Source organism: Stylophora pistillata, chromosome 1 (genome assembly GCF_964205215.1).
Source record: "Stylophora pistillata chromosome 1, jaStyPist1.2, whole genome shotgun sequence".
NCBI classification, from domain to species: domain Eukaryota; kingdom Metazoa; phylum Cnidaria; class Anthozoa; order Scleractinia; family Pocilloporidae; genus Stylophora; species Stylophora pistillata.
The window spans coordinates 24,978,881-25,006,660 of record NC_142519.1 but is presented as its reverse complement, the minus strand read 5'-3'; the positions used below and the strand labels follow the sequence as shown (position 1 = coordinate 25,006,660).

The window sequence follows — 27,780 nt, the reverse complement described above, 5'->3', positions numbered from 1 at the left end:
GATTCGCGAACAGCTTAAAGAAAGTGGCTCAAATCATCAAGGACCAGCAAGGGATAATCAAGCCATCACAATGAATCGACATAGGAGCCGTATCCCGACGTCAATCCAGTTAAAGATAGTTAAATATCACCTTTATTTTCAAGAGGATCTGAAAATAACAATTATTTATCGGTGACGTCATTGAGATCGTCTTTCCCACTTGGACATCCACCTCGTTCCTCAGTGGATCCGAAATGTTCCGATCACATGCGAGTCGCATTTTCATGCCACTCTAATCCCGAAGGAACTGCTACCTTGAGACTAAAAATAACATGATAAAGATTCCCTTTGGAATGGGTGAGGCTTTTAAGGGGGTCTCTTTACCTGATCAGCTCTTGATAACAACTGAAAGCATGACAACGCGGAAAGGGTCTGTTTCATGATGCATTGATGGAACAGAATTTGTGACAGATAACACAAAACTTAATCCAGTAGGCACAAACATTTTGCAACTCCAATTTCAAGAAGTTTTACAAAGGGTTTTTCATATTTCAGAGAAAATTTACCTTCTTACCACTTAGTAACCTCTTTTTCTCGGTCCGACCGAGTTGTTCTCGCTCGGATTTATGACCCGCTCGCCTCGCACTTGAGTCATAAATCCGAGCGAAAAAAAAACAGGTTCCGTAACTTACAGTGCGGACTGAGAAAAACGAAGTTCGTACGATGACGACTTCCGCTCCGGATGTCGTAACGCCAGTCACCACCACAGACAACAGTCCTTCTAAGGACTGCATCCACTCTGACTATCAGACTACACTATCACCGTGATACCGGTAGTTTTTTATATCTCTGTGTTCAAATAAAGAGGGACTGAAGATCTCAGTTCAAACAAACTTTTGAAGAAGAGGGTCATACAGTGAAATACAGCTCGCTGAATTGATCGACCATAGTGCACATACTAACTGAGAGGTATCATATTTTCAAGTATGTTCAGCTCACCATCAATTTGATATCAATAGAAGAGTCTCTTCCTGTATAGTCTTTCTGACATCATTATGACGTACTACAGTGACCCACAGAAGTTTATCACCGAGTGTGGGTTTGCATTACCTCCAATTGTCATCAATTCCGATTTTACTTCGTGATTGCGAAATTAATTCCTTTTTTTTTTGGACTTTCTATTTCTTGCGCTATATTTTTTGCAGATTAGACTTCAGATTCCTCCTCATGGTTTAAGAACAATTTCGCAGAATCCTTGTCTCCCACGGATTTCTTCAACAAGTCCTGAAGGCACTCGATCACTTTTACGCGACGCAATATCTCTTTTTCATCACAAACTCCTTGCTCCTCCAGTCTGCTCAGTTCTTCAGCTTTTTTGACGATCAACTTAGTTAAAGTTTCGGCCGGATTATTTTTTGCCTCGACAGATGATGTATTTTCCAATTGTTGCTCATCTTTCTTCACAAGCTCTCCTTGACTTTGACTCTTCATGCCAGCGTTATTTGTGCGCCCGTGTTCATCATCGTTGATTTTTTCAGCAGCATTTGACTTTGATGTGTCTCCTTGGTAACCAGTATCACGTATCGTCTTACATTCCCACGTCTTCGTATACGCTCTGACCAATGATATGTCCTCTATTTCATCGTAATCGTTAATAGATTTAAACAATCCTTTTAACCTTTTTAACTGACTGTTCTCTATATAGTTTATGTTTAAATTCCATTGTATTTCCGCTATAGTAGGCTCTTCGATTTCTGGTTCTTCTCGGATTGGTGGTCCTTTGAACCCGGTAAAAATCAGAACTCTGTCCAAAATTATGTTAAAAAAAGAATCTTCGTTTTTCTTGAGCTCCTCGTCGCTGCAGACATTTTGGTGCACACCATTGATGACCGTTATAACAATGTTTGTAAATATGAAAATCATACTCGCAGAAAAAGTCGTGAAGAAAAAATAACCCACAGTTTTGTAATCAGACTGTGAAGTAAAATCAGTATGATCAAAAACTCCCATCACAAGACATGACAAAGAGGCCAGGGTTGCAGAAAAAGACCTGTAGTTTTCCACGTAAGGAGCGAAAACTGTGAATGCCATTGAAGAATACGCCATGTATATAGCAAACAGCATGACGGCGAAGGATTGAAGCTCAACCACAGACTTTGCAATAGTGGTTGATAAAAGTTGAACAACGCGCGTGAAACTTAAGAAATGGATGAACTTCAGTATGGCGACAAAGTCCGCAAACGCGTACAAGATGACGAGTGCTTCGTTATACGAGGCACACTCGGAGAAGTTCATGAACCATTCTTGATCTCTTGTAAGGGTAGCCACGGCACTTCTGAGCTTGCTCTCTCGGACAACATACACGACTTCGATAGCAATACCGTCCACAAATAGAATAATATCCAGCTGACTCACTGTTTCACAGAAGTACTTCTTCCTCCGCTGGTAAATGCCTTTGATGATCGTGTATAGAGTGTAAAGGATAATCAAGAAGAACAACAACTCACAAACTGAGTTAAAGACGTAGGAAGGATTCAGCCGGGCAAATAGTCTGAAGATTTTAAAATCAACTCGCGGTATAAAAGCATTTCCAGACGTTACCTCCACACCAGTCTCTATGACTCCGATGAGGTTGGTGTTAGGATTGTATATGGCTCCTTCAATAAAGACAGCTCTGGTGTATTTGTCAATCCAATGGGTAGACTTGAGATAATTCACGAAGGCTGTTGCTTCCTCCAAGGAATCGCCAAACTCCGCCACGTAACCACCGCCAGGGTAAAACGCGATTCTACCGTAAAACATGAATGAAGAGTTCGATTCCGTGGGGTCCAAATAAGCCCACGGGGAAAGTTGCCCCGATGCACTTCTTTTGTACACTAAAGTGTCTTCTGCGGGTTGATAACCAGCGCGCCATCCGGGACTGAAAATCCGGGTATCCTCATGCTTTTTATCAAAAGGAGGATTGCACTCGTGGATAACTTCTTTCAGAAGTTTTGTCACTGAACAGCTACCTGTGATTTAAATAGATGGTGTCATGATTACCCATCCTAAAAAATGATTACCTTAATGATACAGGGGGGGAGGGGTTCACATGAAGAGTGTGAATAGCAACACTATAGTAAATTTGTACTATAGTGGAGTGGATTACATTTGTTTAACATTTAGTGCAGTTTTCCAGCTGAGTAACACTGGACTACTTTTCGAAACAAATAGGTTTGCCAAGTCTCACTCATTAGAACCAAAACCCGATAACACTGTGCAAAGTGAAACACAGCTTGAAATTCGCCTTACTGGTGGAAAATATGATATTCGGGACGATAAAGTGTTTAGTGAACAAGAAGGTACATCGACGCTTCCTTTGTATCTGCATAGCATGCTTTTAGAGTGCTCAATTGATAGAGAATTTTCAATTAGAGAGTAAAAACTTATCCATTATTTTTATGGTATTTCATTCTGTGATTGGTTCCCGCCTCCTTCCAAGCCAGTCAGATGCAGACAAAAATAAGATTGCGACCCATTCAATCATGTTTTACGTGACCTGACGGAAGCAGCTAACGGAGCTCTGGTTAATTCTACAATTATTTTTGTCATGATATGTCGTTGTATTTAGTGTTATGAGAATTAATCGACAAACTTCACCGTTCTGGACGCGAATTTGACGCAATCGAATCCGTCCAAGTCGACGGGACTGTCTTCCTGAAGTGTATCCAGTTCTGTTGGTCACCTTGTCTCCATTATACCAATCATGTTCGTACAAATAAGGAATTAAGGTTTTCTCCGTCCATGTCATGAATAGCTGCAAATTGTTCACCTATGGACGAACACGAACCTGACATCATTTCGATTTTTGTAACTGATTGAAAATATGTAGGTCTAGTGCGAGAGGAGAAGCAAAAAGTCGGGAAATATCTCTTCCTAAGTTTTTTCAGCCGTTTCTCCCTTCTCTAGTTGCTCTACAACTCCTTCTTCAGTTATGAATTTAGCAAATCGACGGGGGTTTAGCGTGGTCTGTACCCATATTGACAACGATATTCATCACGAAAGTGGTCAAAATGTTGTGGACTCACGAGGCGCAGCTCACTCTCGGTTATTACGAAGTTATTATTACAAGGTGGACTCTGCAATTAAGCAGACAAGTCGTCAAAGCGGTTTTGGAAAGAAGGAAAGCTTTCAAAACTGTTTTTGAAACTGGGAAATACAAGAACAGTAATGACCTAAGCCATAAGTAGGTCAGTCTTTGGTACTGCTCAATTTGCCCACAGGAATGTTTGTTAGTTATTTAGTCCTCTTCGTGCGTCTATGTACATAAGGCCTCGGCCAGAGAACGCCATTGATTTCTGTCGGTTACCTACTGATCAAGCTGCGCCGAGGTCCAGTCTCTATTCTCAATTTCCCTTTCGATAGGAATTTGGAAATCTACCTTTGATTTTGACAATAGAAAATTAGATTACACTTGACCGGGGTCGATTATAATTGTTTAAAAGACTTACATCTGTTAATCCTTGGGGGTAAGATGCGGTAAGGGGATGTATGAATTCTTTTTCCATCGAGTTTCTCATCATGAACGACTTTGAGTCCCTGTTGCCATAACTGAGCAATACTAGGACAAGCACGACGAAAGTGTAATCTCCCAGCTTGCTGAATTTGTTTTTTAATTTTTTCTCCCTTATTCTGGTTTCTCGCAAGGCGTTTAACTTGCTTTCGTCAGGAGGTTTGTATCGTAGCAGTTCTTTTTCTCTGTCGTCGTTGTCCAAAATGTCGCCATGAAGCCACTCTTCATCTTTACCTGTGTTTCAATAAATCATAGATGCGTTTAATGAATTCTTTCTCAATCAGAGTTACATTATGTTCTACTGTAGATCAAGAAGGAAAAATACTGAAGTTTTCTCCCTCCCTCCGGTCTTTGTAAGAGGAATCTGTAACTCGCAGAGTGTTTCTTGCATATCATTATGTGTTACCAAGACATTAGTCGACCCATTCGTAAGGGTGGCAGAACACTAATGAAATTAATTAATTAATTAATTAATGCTATTTTGGAGTGGTGATACATTTTGCAGGGCTCCAACCGAAGTAGAAAGTTCAATACGATTTCGTTTCATCCAAATCTGTCTTTATTCTTCACCTGAATGAACATGTTCACCAATCTCAAAAAGTGGTTTGTAACCTTTCTCTCTGGGCTTTTCGTCGCGTATAAATAACCTATCCAAACCAATCATTTATTTTCCGTCTAATATTTTATGACTTTTCCTCTGACCTGTCAGAACCCCAACCGAGTTCAATCTTGAAGCTGAAGGGTTTTTACAGCACTTTTTAGTGCCAGTTGCATTGCTACGGAGCTTTCAGTTACATACTTCCCCACATTGGAGGGTTTCGGCTGTTTCACCGTGCCTAATGTTGCCTTTATGGCAGTTCCCTGAAGTGATACCTTGAATTTGATGGTTCATTTCACAGTTAGATAAGACAGAAGTGTCACATCTACAAATAACCCAAGTTTTTCATGCCGTTGGTGAAAAAAAGTTCTCGAGATTTTCTCTGACAATTCTCCTTGCCCACGGACGGAAATGATTGATGAAAGAAACGTCTAAGGGAACATTTGGTCAATAACGAACTCTACCAGTGTAGATGACTTAAGAAAGACACTTGCTTTGGAATTTCCACAACAGACAATTTCTATTCATCCCTTTTTCTTTGTAACCAAATATAGCGAACAAGGTTTCCTCAACAAGAGCATTCGCCGAAAAAAAAAAAAAAAGCACTTGGTAGCACTACTATATGCAGCCTAGAAGTGCACTGCTTCAGAAACGTTCAGTATTCGATAGTTACCTTTCCGAGGGTCTTCAACTCCTTGTTCGGCATCTGTTTCCTCATCACTCTTTCTTGTGAAGATGGCATAAGCCACTGATAAGAACAACACCTTTGCTGGCTGGTTAATGAGAGTGTCTTGGGTGAACGTTAGGATCATTGAAAAAAACCACTGGTTTGATTTATCTCGTCCCCACTTCATGCTGTAAAATAAGGTGTACAAAGCCGATGTAAAAGAAGCCATGATGCACAGGATCCATGCTATATATAAACACCAGTGTGGAAGGAAGCCATCCGATTTTTTCTTCTTTTTCTCTTCTTCTTCTTCACTCTTTTTCTTACTGTCGTAGTCTTCGATGTCTTTCTTTTGTTTTCCGCAACACCACCATTTTGTTGTGTCCTTTCTTTCAGCTACTGAGTTTCCGGAAGTTTTGTCGGGAACGTCAGAGCTGTAGATGAATCAGGTATCTCTTTTAGTTTGAAGTTTATACTGCATTGGATGTTTACGTTATCCAGGAAAGAAATTCCAAAAAGACAACCATCAACTGCTCTCTTGGCTCAAACCAGTCATAACAAGATTGTATTTCCCTAATTCTTGGCATGTCGAGCAAAATCAATTTCAATTGGGACAGAATGCGAAAGGGCCCAGAGCTAACCATAACATAAGAGCGTCTGCCAATGCAACTACCATTCCTTTACCTATCCCCTCTAGATAATATTCTCCTAGGCTAAAATTGGGTATGTGGTGTTTGGGAAATGTTTCTGGCTTACCTTAGCTGGTCAAGGCTGTCTATTTGGACAACATATTTGTGACCTCCATCTCTTCTGTTTCGAAAGAAATCCATTTTTCCACCTGAGTTTTTCCCTGGTTTATTTACCATGACGAGGTCTCCATTGTCAACACTGCAAGAATCATCTTCAGAGCAATCAATGCTATTTAAGTGGACTTCTTCATTCGGAGGAGCTTTCTTTCCAGCTCCTTTCTTTGTTTCGTCTATGTCGGAAATTTCGACTTCTAAGACACAATTTTTCTCATCCGAAGAGGATGAGGACTGTTTCTCTGTCTCCTCATCAGTCTTTTCAGTTCTCCTTGGTTTCACGCTCTTAAAAATGGTAACTATAGCAACATTAACTGGAATGATGACGAGGCTGCACTGTATACCTATCATAATCGATACTAAGTTCACCTCAATAGGCCCCAGGACTAAGCTGCCGCCACTGCCCCCGGATGCAGTTTGCCCATAAAACATAGCACTAGACACCATAGCTGTACACAGAAGGCAAAGACAACATGAAGTGCGCTGAGATCGAGTGAACTTACTTCTACAAGGCTTCAGAATGACAGAGAACCACAGATGAGCATCCGTGAAGTCTTTGTACAGTTTACTATTAAAAAGTCTTGAAAACGACGTAAGATCTTTTTCCCCTGCAGGAGTTAGCTCGCGCGTGATCTCGCCGTCATCCTCGTCCAGCGCGAACCATCGTTCACAAATTAATATCGTTACCGCTCCTGACAGGATGTCTCGCACCAGGACCCGTTTCAAAAACCACGCAGGTGACACTCCGTGATTATCGTGCCACACCTTCAAGAACGTTATTGGACCTAAAGACTGCGCAACAGAGATTACAAATGAGTTGGCGCTACCTTTTTGGAAAGTAGGACGATTTTCGTCTTTTAGAATACAGATTCCACTATCGCCACGTTCACCAAACAACAAACACGACACTTGAGCTGTTGTACCTGCACCACTCCGCTGACCAGTGTAAAACGTAAGCTCATAGTGGTATGTGGCATTGGATACGTTGCTGGGAATGGGGGTGGCCCCAACCTAATGACAAATGCAAAACGGATCCATCTAACTAAACAAGCTCCAAGCCAATTGGCATATAATGGATAAGTAAACAAGTAGAAGAAATGGCGATAAAGCTTTTATTCTGAAGCCCACTGAAACCATTCTTCCAGAACTGTGCATATGCCTGAAGTTGATCGGGTCTCGAGACATTTGAAGAAATAATTTAATTTCTGTACATCGTCACATCGTCAAAGTGAGATTAGTTCTGAAAAAAACTACTACCGGTGATGAGGATTGACGTTTCCGCAAGCCGAGCGAAAGTTAACGCTTGAGTGGAGTGTGCGTGTTTCATTTATAGTTGGTGGCTGCAAGTGCAACATTACTTACAAAAAGCCAATGTCTTTCTTATTTGTTTTCATCTGAAATCCTTGGAAATTGATTCAAGCTGTAACTGTGTTTTTTTAGTTAATTAAAAGGCTACCTGTAGTGTTATGAACCGTCAAGTGCATATGATTTGTTTTCTCGACTGTTTAACAATAATTGACCGATCAAACTCTGAGTACCTGTTGCATGTCTCTCTTGTCGGCTCTCCTGGCCCACACTAACACAAGAACATATGTGAGAAACATAGCGATAATAAAGAAAAACACCACTACGTTCCCGGTCTCGAACATGGAACTGAATCCAGCCAATACGGCGCTGTAATCAACTGGATTTGGGGCAACGTCCATTATTGAACCAAATGCCGTCAAATGGGTGCAACGGCAATGAGTGCGTGTGACATTTGTCAAATTACCAACCTAAAAATGCATGAAGAGCGTCATTTTAATTTAGCAATAAAATCTGAATATGAACTACACCTACTTATAATAGATGACTCATTAATGCTAACCGAGTTCGATGTCCGCACCACAAGTTACAGACCGAGTTTTTGTCGCACTTATTATTAGGGCGAAGCGTGCGTGCCATAAATCCGAGAGGGAAAATCGAGGTTCCTTAACTTACAGTACGGACAGAGAAAAAAAAAGTTGGTAAGATATTTATTGTATCTCTGGATTCCAATAGAGGGGGAAGATTTCAACATCATTCTAAAAACTTTTTAATTCAGCGGGCCGCACAGTGGAATACGGCCCGCTAAATTGACCAATCATAGCGCGCATCTTAACTGAAGAATATTCTAAAGCTAGGTTCAGAAACGGATAACTCACATCTACCTCAAAGAGTGTGCTCATGAGGAGCTCTCGCTAAAACAAAAAAAGCACACACATTGCCTCTTTATGTACTAAATGTACCTCGTTCGCTATTTTCATACCCATTCTTCTAATCAAAATGATTCTCGAATTACTATAGGGGCTCTATTGAAAATGCTCGAAGTCGAAATTAAAAACATGGCAAAGGAAAATGTATCTTTTTAAAAGCTTCATTTTTTATCTTATTTTATCTATAGTAACCTCAATTTGAAATTCAAATCCTTTAAATTCATATTACCTGACAACCATCGCTTTTCCACTTTTGAAATTTTTCGTTCCAATACAAACATTTGGATTTAAACGTCCTGAGCGTGTAGGTAATGCTCAAATCATCATCTTTGCATTCAGTCGGGTTTCGTTGTCCACCCAAGGAAGATGGCGACGAAAAATAGATGCTAATGAAATATGGCCCGACGTAAAGTCTCTTTTGAGATAAAAATAATGTTAAACTGGAATCGAGAAGATTATCTTTGAAGTACCTCGGACTGGAAGAGTTTCCGTTAGTGATATTTTTTTGTAGAGCGATTGTCTCATTTAAAGTTGAATTTAATAATGCGCTGAAAGAGGTGGGATCTTGATCTGTAGAGTTCGTACTTTCTTCGCTAATAGTTAGACTCAATCGTTCTTCTTCGGTTATGTTCGGAGAAACCGCTCTCCAATCGAACTCTGTGGTTGTCGGGGCTTTCCCGCGCCTGACATAAACCACAAACTGCCGACTTAGACCGATTATACGAACCTCTACATTAACAGCAGTGCCATTTTTGTCAACCAACAGCTTATGCGTGCGCCTTCCTTTGTGCACAGAACAGTTGTAAATAAATTCGTCTGGAGGACTGACAGGAGAATCCCTTGGAATGAAAACGTCTATTGGTTCATCTTCGTCCAGGTTGGAGACGCTGAGCTTTTCACCTTTGCTTTTGAGCGAAAGACTGACGACCTTTCCGGTGATACTCGACGATCCTTTGTCCCAAGTATATGGGTTGTCATTAATAGCAGCCATCTACACATAAACAAATGGTACACAAGGGTCATTAGCTTTGTTTGTGAACACTCACCCAAGTCTACGTGTAACACAACTGCTGAAGTTGTATCATAATGTGATAAGGCGCATTGTTTCTTCTTCCTGATAGGATGCTAGTCCATCTCAGGCTGTCCCCTCCCCACTTCCTCCCAGAAGTTTTGTCAGGTCCCAGGTCCCCCAGTTTTTATTGGTTCCTAAGTCGAGAGGTACTCTATAGGAGTCCGAAAACAACGATTAAACGTTCCAAGGCATGTCCACGTAGGAAAATTCATGATACAAGGCTCACCCTTCCAACATTTACCCAAAATCTCCGTTAACAGAAATGATCTCGAAGTAGTATCCAATGGAAAGTTAACAGCCAATTGAAAGCCAAATCCAAACTTATCCCAATGGTCATTCAGAAAAAGAATTAGCTTCATCATCAGCCAATTAGAACTCAAAGGAAAAAAAGGCAAACTACCAGGAAGACGGGAAACGCATGTGACCAAGTTGAGATTCGTTTCAGTTTTGACTCGGATTGGTTCAAAGACTGGTGCGAGTTTTCTAGACCAATCACGAAGCGATATAAAGCAAAACCACATAAATCCCACGTCAACACATCATAGGTACTGAGAAGGAATATGTGAAGAATAAGGCCTTAGTAGGAACCTAAGTCTCCTAGATTGATCTTCACTTGATATAGCAAAAACCTACCTCTTTGTCTACAGGGCCATCAAGATCTGAGCCTGTTTTGCCAAACAGTTTTCCTAAAGAAGGCGTCTTGAAGCCTGATGCTCCATCACCGATAGAAGATCCGTCAGGGGAGTCTGGATCAACCCTTTCTACCGCCATGTTGAGCTTGGCAGTTGAAATAACACTTGGTTGTTCACCTGGGAGTTTGTTCTCCAGGACAGAGCCGCTCACTGTTCCAAGCATTCCCACGATAGCGTTTGCTGCATCGCGGCTCTATGAGGTAATGTGCGGAGGGAAAGAAGCCTTTGAGAACCCTTTTCAAATTGCTCGTCTACGGAACAGCGGGTTGCTTGATCGCGTTAAAAACATTGAGCAAATCTTTATACTGGAGTACAATGTAGATTTTTTTCACGAAGTCCTATATCACGAACCTTGAAAACTACCTTACTTTAGACTTACGCTCAACATTAAGGGCTTCAGCTGAGAGGTTTCAGGCTCAAGTGAAAATTAATCTAACTACTTTCTTGTGGCTCTTTGACCAACATAAAAGAGTTGATGCGAAGTGAGAAAAAAAAAAGAACATCTAGCCGGGAGATGTCATGCAGGGGCGCTATAACGTTCCACCTCATTTTACCGACAGATCAAAACTGGCAAATAAAAACTTACAAACTCAACTGGAGTCTTATTAAATCATTATAATCACTTCTTAATAGTGACTCCCATTGGTGAACTTCAAAGAAAAAAATAGTCTTTTCCAGTATTTTCCAAACCAGTACGATCACACTACGCGACCAACTCTACCCAAGAACAGTTTTGTATATCAGATGTATAAAACCGAACCTTAGCAGATTCTTCGTCAAGTTCTACATTTTCGTCATCCGTAGAATTTCCAGGGAACTCACTGTCTACTTCTCTACAGTCAAAATGGTAAGGCCCACACGTTGGAGGGGCTTTCGTGGCATTCATCTCTTTGGGCTTGATATCTACGGAGCTCCCAGCAGCATTAAGAACTTGTCCCATCCCAGACAAGAGGGACTCGGCGCTGCTAACCACTGCGTCGTAACCAGCAAAGTCATCGGATCTACTCTTTAACAGTGCTGACATTCTCTCAAAAGCTTCCGTTGAAGCATTCTGAAAAGTAAAGTAAAAACACAATTTGAGTAGCAAGTCATTCCGGCTTTTACTGACAGCCTCGTCTAATGCGAGATCAACTGAGAACGCAAATCTTTTCACGTGAATCAGACGTATGATTGGCCTAAGGTTTCTTAGGCACGATTCAACGCAAGTCATAAAGTGTTGCAAAATGTTGAAACACTTCTCGATTGGTCTGAGATGTGATGAATTTAAATCAAGACTCCCTATGTGATAATCTCAAAATAAAAAGTCAACAAAAACTATAATAAGTGAGAAAAGTTATTTTAGACACCCCCACCAAGTCTAAATCTGTTGTTGTCAATTGCTGAAATGTGTTGCTTAGGGTAAGTGATTCACATCGTTCAAAATTGACATCACATACACTACTGTAAAAGATAATCCATGGCTGTTTTAACATTGCTTCTTAACCACTCCGATGTGAAACCTAGACAGACGTGACTTTTCATATGAGTTCTCTATGGTTCGTGGTCTTGGCCCACTTTTGGCTTCCAACCTTGTACTCCTGATACAGTTTATTCTTAAAAAAGTATTGAATCTTGCACATCTCGTACCACTCAATTTCTTTTTCTTAAGTTTTAAGATACAGAATCAAGAGTTCTCCTCTAAAATCAACTGTTAAAATCTTGAGGTAGCATTATACCATAGCTGTCGTTGACGTTTCATCGGTAAACATTGAGGCACTAGCTATCGTGTCAGCAGACTGTTGTAGGCCCTCTAATGACGTCACAGGAAGGGACGCTGCCGCTTTGATAACCGATGTCCGAACCTAATAATTCAACACTGAGTCAATCTATACTATATTATAACATAATTGAACATCGTAAGCATCGTCTGATTGGTCAATTCAGTTTCCTAGTGGACGCTTTATAAGGTTATAGAGCCCGCACGTAACTACTTATGTCAAAAAAGCAATAGAGCTTATTTTTTCTTTGCTCTATAAACTTTCCTCGTGTTCTCTCAACACACCGCGTGGCCTTGTCACGTTATAGAGTCCGGAAAAATGTGTTCCATTTCTTAAATAGTTCTTTAATTGGTCATTTTCACGTTTAAATACAAACAAATCCGACAGGAAGAAATAGTCTTGAGTTGTATTTACTTACTTTCTCCGTCAAAAATGTGTGGGCCTGTTTCACACTCTCTTTTTCTATAAGATTCTTTCGGATCAAATTCACCTCCGCTATTCACGTACTCTTTTCTGTTCTTCGAACAATATTCTTAGATTCGTTCCCATGACGTAGTGATCCAGCTACCCCTACCTTGTAACACTCATGTTAAAGTTAGCAAAAGGAGATAATTTTAGTGTATACCAAGGTTTCATTGGCTACATGAGTAAATGATAAAGCTCATTCTCCTCAAGCCGTCCTTGGTGCTTCTAGCGAATACCATAACACTTTGCCCATTTTTAAACTTGTCAGCTATTGTGCTGGTACTTTTGTAGGCATTAACAAATCTCTAAACCGAGTCAGTCCAATACAGATGTTTCAACTATCAAGTCTTTTTAGCCTTCTTCTTTATCTTAATGCGAAAATAAATATCTACCTGTGACCCTTCACGTATTAACCTACTGAAGACCATTGCGCATCAACAAGTTCTTTGGGGCTCAGGGGTATGCGATCGCAACGCAACTCGGGGCTACAAGGATTTTTCTCTGTACCAAGCGCGCGACAAATTTTCTTTATCTTATAAAAAAAGTCTACCTCTTTCCTCTTTTCTTTCCTTGCACCTTCTCTTTCGCTGTCATTACCGGATGGTGTTTTAGTGCTCTGCGCGTTCAGAAGTGAATTAATGGCTCCAACCATCCTCAGAGCGGCTTGGCTATCACCTACGTTCACCAAGTTACTTAACTGACTGTTTTCACCTGATGTCATGTTGGCAAGCATGTTATCCAGTTGGTCCCCTTCTATCTTGGGTTCTACAGACTGAAGAAAACCCTCTCGATTACATCCCAACAGAAGAAAATTTCTTCATAGTGTATCATTATGGTATTTAGTATCATCATTACAAATAGTATTCCTGAAGCAGCTGTAACCAGGATGGAGACAGATGATCGATATTGTTTGACCCGCAGAATAAGAACAATGGTCGAAAACATGAGAAAGACTGGTGCAAAGAAACAAAGCCTTTGAAAGGAAAACTAACATTAACTCTACAAAGTAACTGAAAAAAGTCACAGTAAATTCTTGCCTGCAGAAGAAAAGAGTATTTGGCCTCTCCTTTGTAGAAGTCCAACACTTTGACGATGATTTCCAGCGTGTAATTTTGCATAGGATTCCCAAGAGGTAGTTCAGAATGTGTAAAATTATTTAGACCAAAGTAAAACAGAACCAGTTTTCCCTCGTCATTTTTGTAATAGAACTGATAGCTTAGCGGCATGTCAGGGTCTTTCCAGCCCTCGCACCAAATACGAAACTTCGTTACCAGTGCATAACCACTTGGAGGCCAACCAAGACACGCCCCTCCTTGAGGGACTTCATTCGTTACGTACACGCTCTCTGTCTTTCCGTTGACCCCCCTTGCGCGGCGACCACGAAGGCGAATGAGGTACTCGCTGGCTCCTTCAAGCACGTCTTTAGGTAGCGTGAAGATGGGACCTGCGAGATCCTTCACCTCGGCCAGGCTTTGTGCGATATCTTGTTGCAGCTCCCAGGTCTTGATTGAATCATTGCCAATCTTTTTGTAGACCTGCCACTCGTAGATCAGGCGTCCAATACAACCTTCAAAACAGGTGCCAACCAGGGAAAAGCGCTTGGACGGACAGATTTTCTCTCCACAGTTCTGCTTGCACCTATTGGAAAACAATATTATATCAGTTGTTAAATTGACCAAAGGGATAAAAATACATCACATGTGATCACTCAGCACTCAGTTGGATGAAGTAATAATTCAAAGGAATATTTTCAGTGCTATTCATGCCGCAATTCCTTACAGTTATGCTTGTCTATCGATGCAAATCTATTGTCTGTTAGTTTAGCCCTTCGTTATCGTTTAACACTGCCATTGGTTTAATTTTATGGCATTTGGGGTCTCAATCCTCCAAAGTAACCTAGCAGTGGGCCATAGATCTTGTAAAAAGACTCCTCTGGAAGTGCTTACGACCTGGCAGCACCCGTTTGTGATCTTCATTCCGGTTTAAGACCTTCTGATCTTTACGTTTCTCATCATATTCATTATTTACCCGTCTTTCTTCATTCACGAAAAAGATACCAAGCGTAGAGTAGGCACTCTTTTTAAGCCATGTTATGTAGAAACGTTTGAGATAAGTTGGAATCAAACAACATGGTGTCACTCACTCTAATTTTGACACAGGAGGATCTCCTTGGATTACTTCCAGCACCTGGTACTGATGAGCTGTCCTTCCTCCTTTTGTTATGACCACAAACACCACGTATGTTTCATTTTCCATCATCCGCGACGTGTCCAGAGTCAGCCAAGTATCCCTACCAGCCAAAACGAATTCTCCATCTCCATAGCAACCCTTTGAGTGCACTGTTCCAGTTATTGCAGGTTGACCGGTGGTGTCGTACGGGGTACGGAGGTTCAAATTTGCGTAAAGATTTTGCTGGAACTGCGTGTGAATGCTCCTGCATAGCCACGTGTAGCTTAAGCCTGCAAAAGGGTTACTTTTTTTTAGTAAATAACTCCCAACTCGCAAACTGAAGTAAACAGATCAGACGTTCTAATTACAAGGACTGTACATAAGGCCTCATTTATCGTAGCAGTTTTAAAAAATGGAGTATACCAAAGCCACTTTGAGTGTTTTGCCGAGACAAATTGATACGGTTCGGGATGGGTGAAATATCTGCTGAAACTTATTTTTGCGATCTCCAGTTGATGAAGCAACGAATTGCGAGGAAAGGAACCTGATATTCTGATATGTTGTACTTCTCTGTCGAGCTGTGTAGAAAGAATCTACATGGTAAATGATTGGTAGGTAGACATTTAAATGAAAGCAGAAACAACGAATCCAAATTTACGCCTTATTTGACTCTGGATTAAAGAATTTTGATGCAGTTAAGACATTTTTTCGGAATTTCATTTTTCCAAACCTCATTTTTACTGATCGAGGGCTATCCGCAAAATCTGCAAAAGAGAGCCAGCAAAATGTTCATGCTACACGATAACTAACAATTTTACCTTGAAAAGTGCAGTTGACAAGGGAAGTTTAGACGTAGATGATTAGGGCTAACGTAAGGAAAATCTCTTTTGGTATTGGTTGGTAAGCACTGTTTGGTCAGTTTGCCGGAATGCTAATGTATATTGGCCCAGGTTCCTGAGCTTGGAAAAAGTAGAATCGTCGCGGGTCTGCTTTTACAGTACCTGAGTCTTGTCCATTTTCAACATCCGGGTCTTTTGATGGTGATGCATCGATCTTTATCTTTTTCCCAAATCCCCGACTGATTAAATTACCACCATCAATCTTTGCTATGAGGGGTGATGGAACAATTTTTAAGTAACCAATAGCGGTGCCGCGAAATTTGTCCGTTTCAGGTATCGCCATCTGCACTGTGAACTGAATTTCATACACTCCGTACTGCAGTGTTTTCTTTGGAATGTTAAGTTCTCTTTCATTCAAAATTATATTTCCTTTATGTTTGCTTTGAACTCCGTTCTTGTCAAGCAACAACAGCCTCCAGCTAAACTTTACTTTGTTGGATCTCTCGCAGTCGAGGCGAATGAGAGAATGGACAACGAAGGGATCCGACCTGAGTGATGTTGGGGCCGTACTTGAAGTTTCACCAAGATTTTCAATCTCGACATAAGGGCTTGCACAAGATGCATATACGACTTCGACGTCTTTAGAAAGACTAACAAAAGATACTTCGTTTGAAGCGTTTAAGAAAACAACATACTGTCCCACCTGATTATAGACATGCTCAAACTTTACGCTTTCAACTGGTGATTTGACAATGACACTAGACGTCGAGTTTCTCGCTTTACATCCGGGATGACCAAACAAGGAACGTGTCCCGTCTCCGAAATCGACAGAGAAGCAAGAATTTGTGCCAAGTTGCTTGGCGCTTATGTAAAATATGATTTCTTGGTTAACTTTTTGTGGGCTGTTCATTTGCAAGACAGGATCTTCTATGGCGTAGTGAATCACTACACTGATGTTCACGTGCGCTTCACTCACCATGTTCCTTACCAGAACCGTCACAGTGTGAACTCCTACGCGGTGAAATCTGTGCTGAATGCGCGTTGCTTGTCCGAATATTTTTTCCTCATCGATCTGCCACTGATACGAAAGGTCGGTTCCTCGAGCGAAAATCTGGAATGTGATATCACGGCCAGCCGGAAATTTGTCGCTATGGAAACCTTGCCCACTATGTGAACCGCCTTGTTGGGGTAACCTAGCAAATGCTTCTTGAATAGAGACCAGATGCTGGATTATCAACGATGTTTTGGCAACAGCCTTGGAAACTAAGTTCCATGCTTCAACCACTACTTGAAATACACCAGCAGTTTTATATTCAGAAGATGTAATGGTGACGTTTCGACTCCCGCCCAATTCTTTAGAGCTTAGATTGCCAAAGTGAACCCGAAAGTTTACATCGGTGCCAGTGGTTATCTGCCATGAAATAAAGAAAGTTTCGTTAAATTGCCGAGGGCGCAAATTAGATATTTTGAGGTCTTTTATTGGCTTTTGTATAGTAATTTCCCTGGTACGTCTTCCATAACTGAGCCGGTTTTTACATTCCACAAACAAATAGTACTTCCCAGATTGTTTGTAGACATGATCAATCTGATAACTCTGATTGTTAAAGTTCTCAACCGGCGTCCGGGCTGCGCCCAAGAAAACTTTGCTCGGTAAGTTTAGCCGGTGTGGCACGCTTCTATCTCCGAAATCACAATCACAGAAATAATCCGAGCCTTGATCGATTAAAAGAACGATCCTTGCGTTTTCAGACACGTTTGAAGGCAACGTCGACAGCTCCACTTTATGTAGATGAAGAACTGGTCTATGTACGGTGACATTTACTATGGTAACAACTGAAGAAACATTATTATAGGCTGACACACAAACTTGATAGCTGATGTTCGGTTGTGTGAGATAAATATCTTTGTAGGCGTAGGTGTATAAGATCTTTCCCAAAGTATTACTGAGTTTATTGCCATCCCCAAAGTCGAACAAAAATATTGGGCTTGTTCCTGCGCCTAATTGCACGGTGAAGGTTGCGATCTGCTCAATTTCAAGTTCCCGTGATTCGAATGTCACGTTAACGGTGATGTTAGTGACAGAAACTTCTGCTAAGATGATCGCTGATCGGGTTTGTATCGGGGTCACCAAGTTATGAGTCATGACCTGAATAAAATATTCACCGGATGTGTTGACCACCACACGAGCGTAACCCTCTGATTCTGAAGTATGGATAGAGTTGATTTCTCCTCCCTTAAAAATGACTTGAAATGTAGCATTTGTTCCTGATGATATGCTCCAAGAAACTTGAAATTCTCGACCAACAACTTGGGCGGGAATTATTGGGATCCTCAAGCCCTCGACGAGAGTTTGAATCACGATTTCCGCCGATGCGACTTCAGAACTCAGGCGATTTTGACAACGGGCTGTGACAGCAAAGATACCTGCGAATGAGTATCTATGTTCGACGTTAAATGTAAGGTTTTGAAAGGCCCCTGTTTCTGCTGTCTTGCCATCGGCATAAAAGCTAAGATCGTGGTAACTGGAATTCAGACTTGATCCATCTCCAAACTGCCAGTGACAGAAGAAATCAGAGCCCTCCCGCAAATAGAGGAGGAGTTTAGCTGCGTCATTCACAGCAGTTGGTGCGGTACGGAGTGAGACACCTCTGAGAACGAGTACCGGCTTGATAACATTTATGATTAGTAGCGAAGTTTCCTGGCTCACATTGTTTCGTGCCGTGACATTCACCACATAATGGGAATGAGGGTTAAATTTGTAATCAACAACATGTCTTTGAGTGACCATAGGCTCGCTTCCATCATTAAAGTCAAACAAAAATTCCGGGTTACTACCCTTTTTGAGGTTTGCAGCTATGCGCACGCTCTCGTTCACTTCTATATCACGCGGATTTCCAATGACATACACTGCCAGACTTTGTATGGGAATCTCAACAATGACATGCCCTTGAATCGAAATCGGAGACGTCACCAGGTTCCACACGGCCACAGTGTACTCGTGCATCCCTGCGAATTTGTAAACGTTTTGATCTAAAATATGAAATGTTGAGAGACCTGTCATGTTCCGACGGAATCTATATTCGTTGAAGTCTATAGCGAAAGAAGTGTTGGTCCCTGAGGTTATTTCGAAGCTAATATTGATTGGTTTTCCAAGTATAATCGGTTTAATGGGAATTAGACGAGCACTTGTGATTGGCTTCTGGATAATGACAGCAATGGTTGCAGTCTTTTCACTAAGACGGTTTCTACAAATGACAGTCACTGTGTAAACTCCTACTTTTGTATAATTGTGCTTTATGAAAAACTGTACTTTGAGCACGTTCGCATTCATTAGATTCTTGACAGGATCCCAGGCGGATTGCGCTCGGAGGTCGAACTCCTTGCTGTAATTGGAAATTTCATTAAATGAAGCAGTACAGATAACATCGGAGGCTCTTAGAATGTACACGCTTATCACTGTGGTTTGTAAGAAGATTGTCGGTTCAGTGGTCAGGGACAAATCTTTTATCAACAGCACTGGTTTGTGAACCTTGATCAAAATTGTCGCAATGAAGAAAGATACATTGTTGGAGGCATTAATCGTCACCAAGAAGTCTCCGTAGGTTGGATAGCTGATGTTCATCATTATCTCTCTTGTGTTCAATGGATTTCTACCATCTCCGAGGTCGATACTATAGCAAGGATTGGCGGCATTTTCTTCGTTAATTTTTGTCATGGATAGAATAACAGTCTCGTTAACTTCGATGTTTCGATCTGAATGGTACACAACTGGTACAAATGGTTGTACTTCTCTTTCGATGCGAATCGTTTCTGAAGCCTGTAAAACTGCGCTTACTTTGTTGTTCGCTGTTACAATGAAGCCAAAGAGACCCACGCTCACGTGATCTTCACGTCGTATCCAAGCCCATCCGCGTGATTCATTCTGACCTTGGAATATCCTAAGCTCCTTCTTTTCAAATCTAGCTGAGTAGTGGATATCGCTACCACTTTGTACACGCCACGTGACAAGGAACTCGCTACGGTAGGTTTTAGGAGTGATTTTTTCAATAACAAGACCAGTGATGGGAACTTGTACAAAAACTAGCGAGGAAACATTTGCTCTGCTAAGCCTGTTGACGCAACTGACATTAAGTGTATAAGTTCCCGCTGCTTTAAATTTGTAATTCAACTTGTGCATCAACCCTTGATCCGCAAAATCTGTCTCAGACACGTGACCGTCACTGAAGTTCCAATAACACTTGAAATCAGTGCCTCGATCTAAACTCAGAACTGCAACAAGCGCAGAGGGGAATGGTACTGGGTCACATGATAGGTTCAGGTTTCCCAGGAGCTCCAAAGGTCTTTCAACAGTTACAGTAGCTCTGACGACTAAAGTTTCATTTCGGCAGCGGCTAAATATGATGGCTTTCACGAGAAAATGTCCATACGTTGAATAGCGGTAGTGAATTACATCTCGATCGGATGTGACCGTCGGGCTTCCGTCACCAAGATCGTATAAGTACTCGCCAAACTTCGTCTTCTTGTCGTTGAGCACAGCCATTGAAATGTTTTCGTTGACTTCAATGTACTTGCTTTTGTGGTGTACAACCAAATTAATCCTGCTGACGGGTTCAACTATGAAATGAAGTAATAAAAGATCGCTGAATAAATACTTTGAGGGAATAGTAACTGCTCTCAAACAAGGTAAAGGTAAAGCCTGTTTACGAGCCAAGTGGCCCATCGGGCCGGCGCTTAAATCCGGTTTCCGTAGCATGAAACGTCTAGGAGTATTTCTACTCCCCCCTGGATAGAATGTTAGTCCATTGCAGGGTTACCCCCAGCATTAAATTCGCCGCACCCATTTAATTCTCCTGGTTGAAGAGAGTAAAGCGTCTTGCCCAAGAACCCAACACAATGTCCTCGGCCAGGGCTCGAACCCGGACGAGGGTTCAAACAAGCCAAACTTATTTAAGGATTTACTTTAGGGTTCGTTCGTCTTATAAAATGCAGCTTTTTATTTTTTGAGTTCATGATTCGTGTTTTGTGTCTATCTCTACCATCCTGTACTATCCTCGTCTCTATCTGTAATGAGTTAAAAAGTTCAAAAACGTATCTCTTAACGTATCTCTTAAATTGACCCCTGAAAGGAGCTGGTTGTTCGAAATCTGATCACCACTACTCCAAGAATGCCTGCATACGGAAACTGAACGTTGCCATACTAGCAAAACATACACAGGTTTTAATAGCGCTGCTCAAAAGGTTCGAGATCACTCGCTAAAATTTCTTGAGATAGTATCATAGAGCTTCTGATGAGTAAAAATGATGGAAATTGTTCAAACAATATACATCAGGATAATGGAGAGAACCTAGAGGCAAGTGTCCTCAGACAGTCCAAACATTTGATTTAATTCATTACGTGACATAGAAAGGATGTTGGGTTAGATAGTTAACTGCATAGGACCCAGTTAAAATGATAACCGCACAGTTAATTTCATCAATGACTGTTTACTTACAGGGTTTGCACGCAATACGAGCCTTTTCGATTTGTCTTTGCGTCAACGCTGTTGAGTAAAATTGCAAACATGCCACCCTGCCTTTAAAATAGTCGTGCGTTGACTTCTGGCGAGCTCCGATGCGTACATCAAACTGTGTGGCAATCTTTGTACTTCCGATGTTTTCTGATGCCATTTCCTGGTCGTTGTGCCACAGAGTAACCAATCCGCTATCGTAATCATAGGTCATTCCGACATAATGCCACTCATTTCGGGTGAGTACTCCGGTCTTCTTAATAACTGATGTCCGACCGAGATTGCGACTATTGACGCGCGTTGCCAAAGTTCTGTCTGAAGAACTTTCTTCATAAATCTGAACTCCGTGTCCGTCTTTTTTGTAGTTTACAATAGGACCTGATCCGCCGAGGGGATAGACATACAACAAGATGGTGATAGACTTTTTGATGTTTAGGTTCCCAGCGTCTTTCCGTAATTCAATGTAAGAGTCTTCGCGGCCTTGGACTTCAATGGAACCTTGTTCCTCGCCATGAATCCCCGGTGAGAATTCTGTTCCTTCTACAAAGCCTACGCCCTTGCTAGACGAGACATCATTGGCGACAGTTTTGTTATTGAATGGATACACTGCTTTAGGGAGAACTTGGAACTCGCAGAAGTGGTAGTAAGCTATCAAGGAAGAAGAGGTGGACAACAATGAGGTGCTTTTGACAAAGGAGGCGAATAAAAAAGAGTGATTCTTCGCTATCTTCAAACTCATATACCGTTTTATTATGTTTTTCAACTTTTTATCTTAAGGTTCCGTTATCAATTACCGTCAATGTTTTCTTGCGTCAAGGACCCACTGTACCATTAATTTTTTTTAATCAAGGGAAATCTTCAACCTAGAAACTAAGTTTATTGGGGGAAGCTTCTTCCGATGAAAAAAAGTTACAGATCTCGAACTTAAATCTCGTGTTGTTGTTTATTTAAGAGATAAAGTCTAAGGGAAAGTCAATGCCTACGCAACACGACTTTACAGGTTGGTTTCTTTGACGTACTTTGGCTAATACGTGGGATCGAGAATAATACTTTTAACAAACATTCCAGCTTTATCCTTCTGTTTTAGTGGTTAGTGGCATGAAATCCCGTTTAGATACTCAATGGTGTGAAATTATGTAAAGCTACCAAGTTCTCAAAGAAGAAAGGTACTGATATAAGCATAAGATTCCCATCTCTTTGCTTCATAATTTCTCTTCGTCTAACAAATTTTACAACTTCGATATTTTGAGCGAGTAGGTTGGCAGATGCATTTTGGTACCCTTTCCAAATTATTTACATTGAATCAATTTGACCAACACATCCGACTACTCATCCCCTCTCCAATGACAGAGTAAATAAACGACAGGTATTTTCTTCTGTTTCCGATCTTAATCCCGTTTCAAACACCGATAAACAAAACCGTACGTAGTAAGCGGTCTCGTTGCACGAAAACAAAATTCTTCCACAGAAACGAGTGAAAAGACTATACTTAGAACGCCTGAAGCTCACTTAAGGCGAAGAATCGAACGTGTGGTAGTCTTATCTAGTTTTTTAACGCTTTACAGCTTCACTAAAAAATCGCCCTTGTCTGTAACACGCAACAGATTTTGAAGTATGGATATTGCCACAAGCGCAGTTACTTTCCGTTTTAAGAAGAATTGTCGGGTTACTTTGTAACTCGTACACGAAGACAGTCAGGTTTCTCTGACAATTGCTAACAAAATGATGGAGAAATTTAAGTGAAACTAAGTGTTGTGAAAGCTGAGTTGGAGCCCCTTTGGGTACCTTTGGGTTTTGCTGAGTAAGACAACTTACTCTCGCCGTGTCTTTCTTTCCCCAGGGATCTATAAGGGCATTGATGAATTTTCTGGTAAAAATGAAAACATTTGGGAGTGCTACAAAAAATTGGTATATGTTCAGGGAGGGAGTTGTGAGTTAAATGACTCGAATGCAAAACTAAATCTTGAAGGCCACTAGTGCCTCAGAGGCCATTTAAGACAATAAAAAGATGCAGCAATGGACACATCTAATGTCATGTATGCTGGTCGTTTTTTTTTCGCCGAAAACTGCTCAAATTGTGCAGGCACTTTGCTTTCTTTGTAAATAGGTTCGAACTACGAATAATTGTTTTGAGACACCTAGAAAAGTATTACGAAAGCAAATCTGTGTTAAAACCTCTATAAAATCCCTCATCACGGTTAATGCTCCTCATTGGAACCAATTACCATTCTTAATTCAAATTCATGAAATTCATTTTCCAGAGCAAACAGCAAAACACGAAAGCAAAAGCTAATAATACGCGCTTAGTCAGAACTGACAAACAATTTCAAACATTAATGAAAATTTCCTACGCCCGTTATCGACTCTTGAACTATTTTAATGTGCCAACGTAGGGTTTTTTAAGGTTTTTGCAAAGCTTCAGTCAGAACCGCGAAATAATCCCTCTTTACAAGACTATAAAGAACAAACTGTACTTCAAACTAGAGAAAAGAATTAGCAAATAAGGAGCTAAAGTTACAACAGTTGACGAAAATCGATGGGTCCAAGCACGACATCCTCTGCTAACTTGACAGGCATTTCATGGCGCAAGCGCTTTTCAAACATTTCGTTTACACTGATGTGCGGAGGAAGTTGTTTTACCTCACGCTTCATAAATAAACCTCAAATTCGGGACACAACAAAGTGGTCGACTAGCCTAATAATACTAGTTAGGACTTTGCCCGATTTATTTGGTTGTTTCTTTGTTTTGGGACTGAAAGAGAGAGAGAGAGAGAGAGAGAGAGAGAAGGGGTAGGTTGTGACGGTGTTAGGCACGCCACTTCTTTTCTTTACTCGCAAACCCTTCACTGAGTGGCCGAATCATGGTCTAGATAGGAGTATTACCTGGAGCTCGAGGTGATAACAATAGAACGAATGAACGTAGCACCTACAAATATCATTTAATACTGCAAAAAATTGAACTCTTCTCAAGATGTTGACAGGTGGCACCGTGAATGAAGTAAGTAGGGCCTCGGCTCATGATAAGTTTAGTTCGTGCTTTCTTGAAAACGTTTTCTGTTATTTGAAAAGAAGTCTACATACCCTGTGATGAGTTGATGATCAGGCTTCCTTGCGTTTCGTAATCAGACAAAACCTGTCGAATAAATGTCAACATAAGCCTTATCTAAAAATAAACGAAAATGAAAGAAAGGAAGCCGACGAAGGTTGCAATTTTCCCGGAGAATGAAACTTCTCTTCTCGTTTCGGCCATCTAAATGATGATGGTAGGTCTAAACTTGTTTAGCAGACTTCAAAATGGCAATTAAGTATCCAGTTTCGTGTTATGTATCTCCTACATAACATTAACGAGAAGGTTAAGTTTCATAGCTCGGAGACTGCAAGCAAAGAGCTTTTACAAACGAAGAAGTGGAGTTTTTCATGGTAAAAAATTACTGGAGATATTTGATATTCAACTGTGAAACTGTAAGGAACAAAAATTCAATGTAATTTTTGGTGGCAGAAATAGTTTTGATACACCAAGAGATACTTACCACCCCGAAAATTAGCGAAAACAAATAAAGAAAAAAAAAATTCATTTTCTAGTTGTGACAAAAAGTAGCCGTACTGTAGTTCACAAGTGTCCCTCCTGTAGCATTACCTATAAACCTGAGACATGACGTAACAGTCTGGCCATCCTACATACAAAAGCTCACTTTATCTTTTGCTTTGCACTTGCGGTGACGAAACATTTTACCCGACTTAATTTCTGAATACCTTAGATGTTCCTACCTGCAATAGAGTAAAGAGATAATATGAAACCCCCAAAAACATACTCAAACTGACTTCTTTTTAGCACGCGTAGTACTGAGTCAGTTTAATCTTGAGATATCACTTCGGGTAAAATTTCGCAGTCCTAAGTTTCAAAGTCAAGTCGAAATCTTTTCGATTTTCACCGGCAGTAGCAGGAGCAACATGTATCCGCTTTGGCATGACACCAAATGTGCGGCGCTTTTCTTTGCGGTAAGTGGATTTAAGAGCGGACATGCCATGAATTTTTAATAATTTTCACTGATATAGATTGTCTTAATTGGCGCCGCGAAAATTAGGACATAAAACGAGAAGCTTGAATTGGTTAAAAGAAAACTGAAGAGTGCAATTTGGATTTGTCTAAATTTTTTGATCTATTGAAAAGCTTACTGTACTTTTCCGATTCTAAGATCGGTCTCAGGCGACAACAAATTGTATTGATTATAATTTTTCCGTTGGATTTTCGTTGTTTTACCAACTTGAAGTCAGCAGCACAGTTTCATGAGGCAAATTCTTTCAAAATACTAGAAAACCAGTTCCTCGTGGCCAGTACACTTGGAATTCAGACAAGGTCTCTAAAGAAATAGACGAGAATGTATTCCGCTGCCAAAATGGTTCTACAGTCAGGCTGTCTTGATGTAAAAGCACTACTCTTCGATACGTTTTCCATGACGGTGTTTTTGGAAATTTTCCATTAAAAAAATGTAAGATTAAAAAATAAGTCGTCATTCCATGAAAAGTCCCCTGTCTAAAAACTCTCTTGCCAGTTTTTAAACAAGGTGATTCGTCAACAGTTTGTAAAGGACAGCATTTTCAAAAAGAAACTTTTCATGGATATTGTGCATGATATTTCAACCAATTTTGCTTGATAAGGATCTTTGAGAAGTCCTCTTTTGTAACAGAGAAAGCGATTTTTTAGAATTTAAATATTAGTCTGTTTAAAAATATATGTTTACGAATCATTTAATGCCGGGTGGAATTTTGATCAAAAAAGATATTCTGTCCGAATATCCTAAAACGCTTTTTAATAGCTCGCTACATTCAGAAAAGTTTTCATTCTTTTACTAAACGTTTTGGAACATAAAAATGACATGAAACCTCTCTTCAGCTTCGCTTCATTTTCCACAGAAGATTTATGGCACTTCTCTGAACCTAAAAAACTTTATTGAACAATAGAATTTTTAGTGGGGGGATTCATAAATCTTTTTAATCGATGCTGTTGATGGTCAGTAAATCATCTCGTCTTTAATTATTTCACTCCATTTCGCTTTTGCAATAAAAAGTTAACGAGCCACGTTTTGTTAAACTTGTGTCTAGATGCTAGTAACTTCCGTTGGGTATTTCATGCCTTAAGCCGGTGACGCACTTGGCGATCTCATTCACTGATCGCCACGAATTTGATTGCCAGCGAAAGTCGTCGATATTTATCGGCAATTCTATATGCTGATCGCTGAGATCAGCGAAAATCGCCATCGCCGCACTGACATACCGGCGATTTTCGCCGATCGCAGCGATTGGCGAAAGTGTGTCACCCACTTTAAGCTGTCAGATGGGTGCAGGCCAACCCTAGCGAGGGAGGAGAAAAGTCGATAAGTATTCTTCAAGAAGCTATTCAGTATTTTTCACGTAAACAAAAACTGACTTCCAATGTTAGTTTTTCACGCTTAGTAGATCCGTTGTAGGCTCGTCAAATTATGTGAATTTCGAGAATTTGTTTACAACAAGGGGGTTTTTGCATTGTTTCTTATATTTTGTTATTTTTGTCGTTTTCATTTAACTTTCACTTAAAAAGGGCTTCAATTATACATTGAAAAAATCGCATTGTAAGTACAAATTACTACTGTGTCTGTTTTGGTACGTATTGTAAGTAATTGTAGCAGAATGTTTTAGTAATGACATGTGATAGTTTGGTAAGTGATTTCAGCAGTATGGGTTGGGTTAGTCCTTCAAAATATTTCTTTTAACAGAATTTATCACAAGTGATGTAGTGGAAAATGGAACAGTGAAAAGTTGCCACGATGAACTAGCAAATCTCTTCTGAGCTTGTGATGTCAAGGTGGACAGTATCGTTGGGAAAATTGGCAAGTACATGGTCCCATACTTTCACAAATGATCAGCAGATTTCATTGGAACTTTGCAGGTTTTCTTAATTTGGTATGATCACTGGAACGACAAGTGATTTTTTGTTTTCAGTTTTGCAAGATACTATAAAGAAAGTGTCTGTAGACTCTGTGGCGTGATGTGTGCGAAGGTCACTAGTCTATTAAGGGTGCAATGACTTCCGATGATTAGTTCCCTGGTGTTGCAGTTCTCGATTCGATCAACCCTTTGTGACAAATCCGGTTTATTATTCTCTTCAAGTAAGGATTGTGTATTAGTTGGTCCCATCACTGTCTCTGAAATATTCCCTCAGAAGCGAATGCTGTCGTCTGAAAGGAATGTTATTCATAAACTTAACGTATATAAGAACGATCCTTCGCAGTAAAGCACTATTTGAGCAATAGTGGAAATCAGACCTGAAAAAAATTTCAGGCCTGTACGGGACTCGAACCACTGACCTCTGCGATACTAGTGCAGCGCTCTACCAATTGAGCTAACAAGCCAACTGGGAGCAGGCCATCAAATTAATTCGATATAAACCCGTAGATGATAAATCGAAC

The 27,780-nt window shown here is 40.6% G+C and overlaps 1 protein-coding gene across 1 annotated transcript; it reads right to left on the bottom strand.

The window, feature by feature from the left end:
- Nucleotides 1-114: 114 nt before the first annotated feature.
- LOC111326230 (polycystin-1) lies at nucleotides 115-22,107 on the bottom strand. The gene is made up of 15 exons (XM_088746808.1): nucleotides 21,320-22,107; nucleotides 15,990-20,441; nucleotides 14,963-15,278; nucleotides 13,857-14,457; nucleotides 13,370-13,591; nucleotides 12,313-12,438; nucleotides 11,358-11,648; nucleotides 10,539-10,790; nucleotides 9,063-9,824; nucleotides 8,138-8,374; nucleotides 6,553-7,610; nucleotides 5,803-6,230; nucleotides 4,470-4,765; nucleotides 3,619-3,790; nucleotides 115-2,990 (listed from the first exon to the last, which is right to left on the bottom strand). Exons 1-15 carry the CDS (start codon nucleotides 22,071-22,073, stop codon nucleotides 1,186-1,188), a joined length of 11,772 nt encoding a protein of 3,923 aa, XP_088602934.1. The 5' UTR covers nucleotides 22,074-22,107; the 3' UTR covers nucleotides 115-1,185.
- Between the last annotated feature and the right edge of the window lie 5,673 nt (nucleotides 22,108-27,780).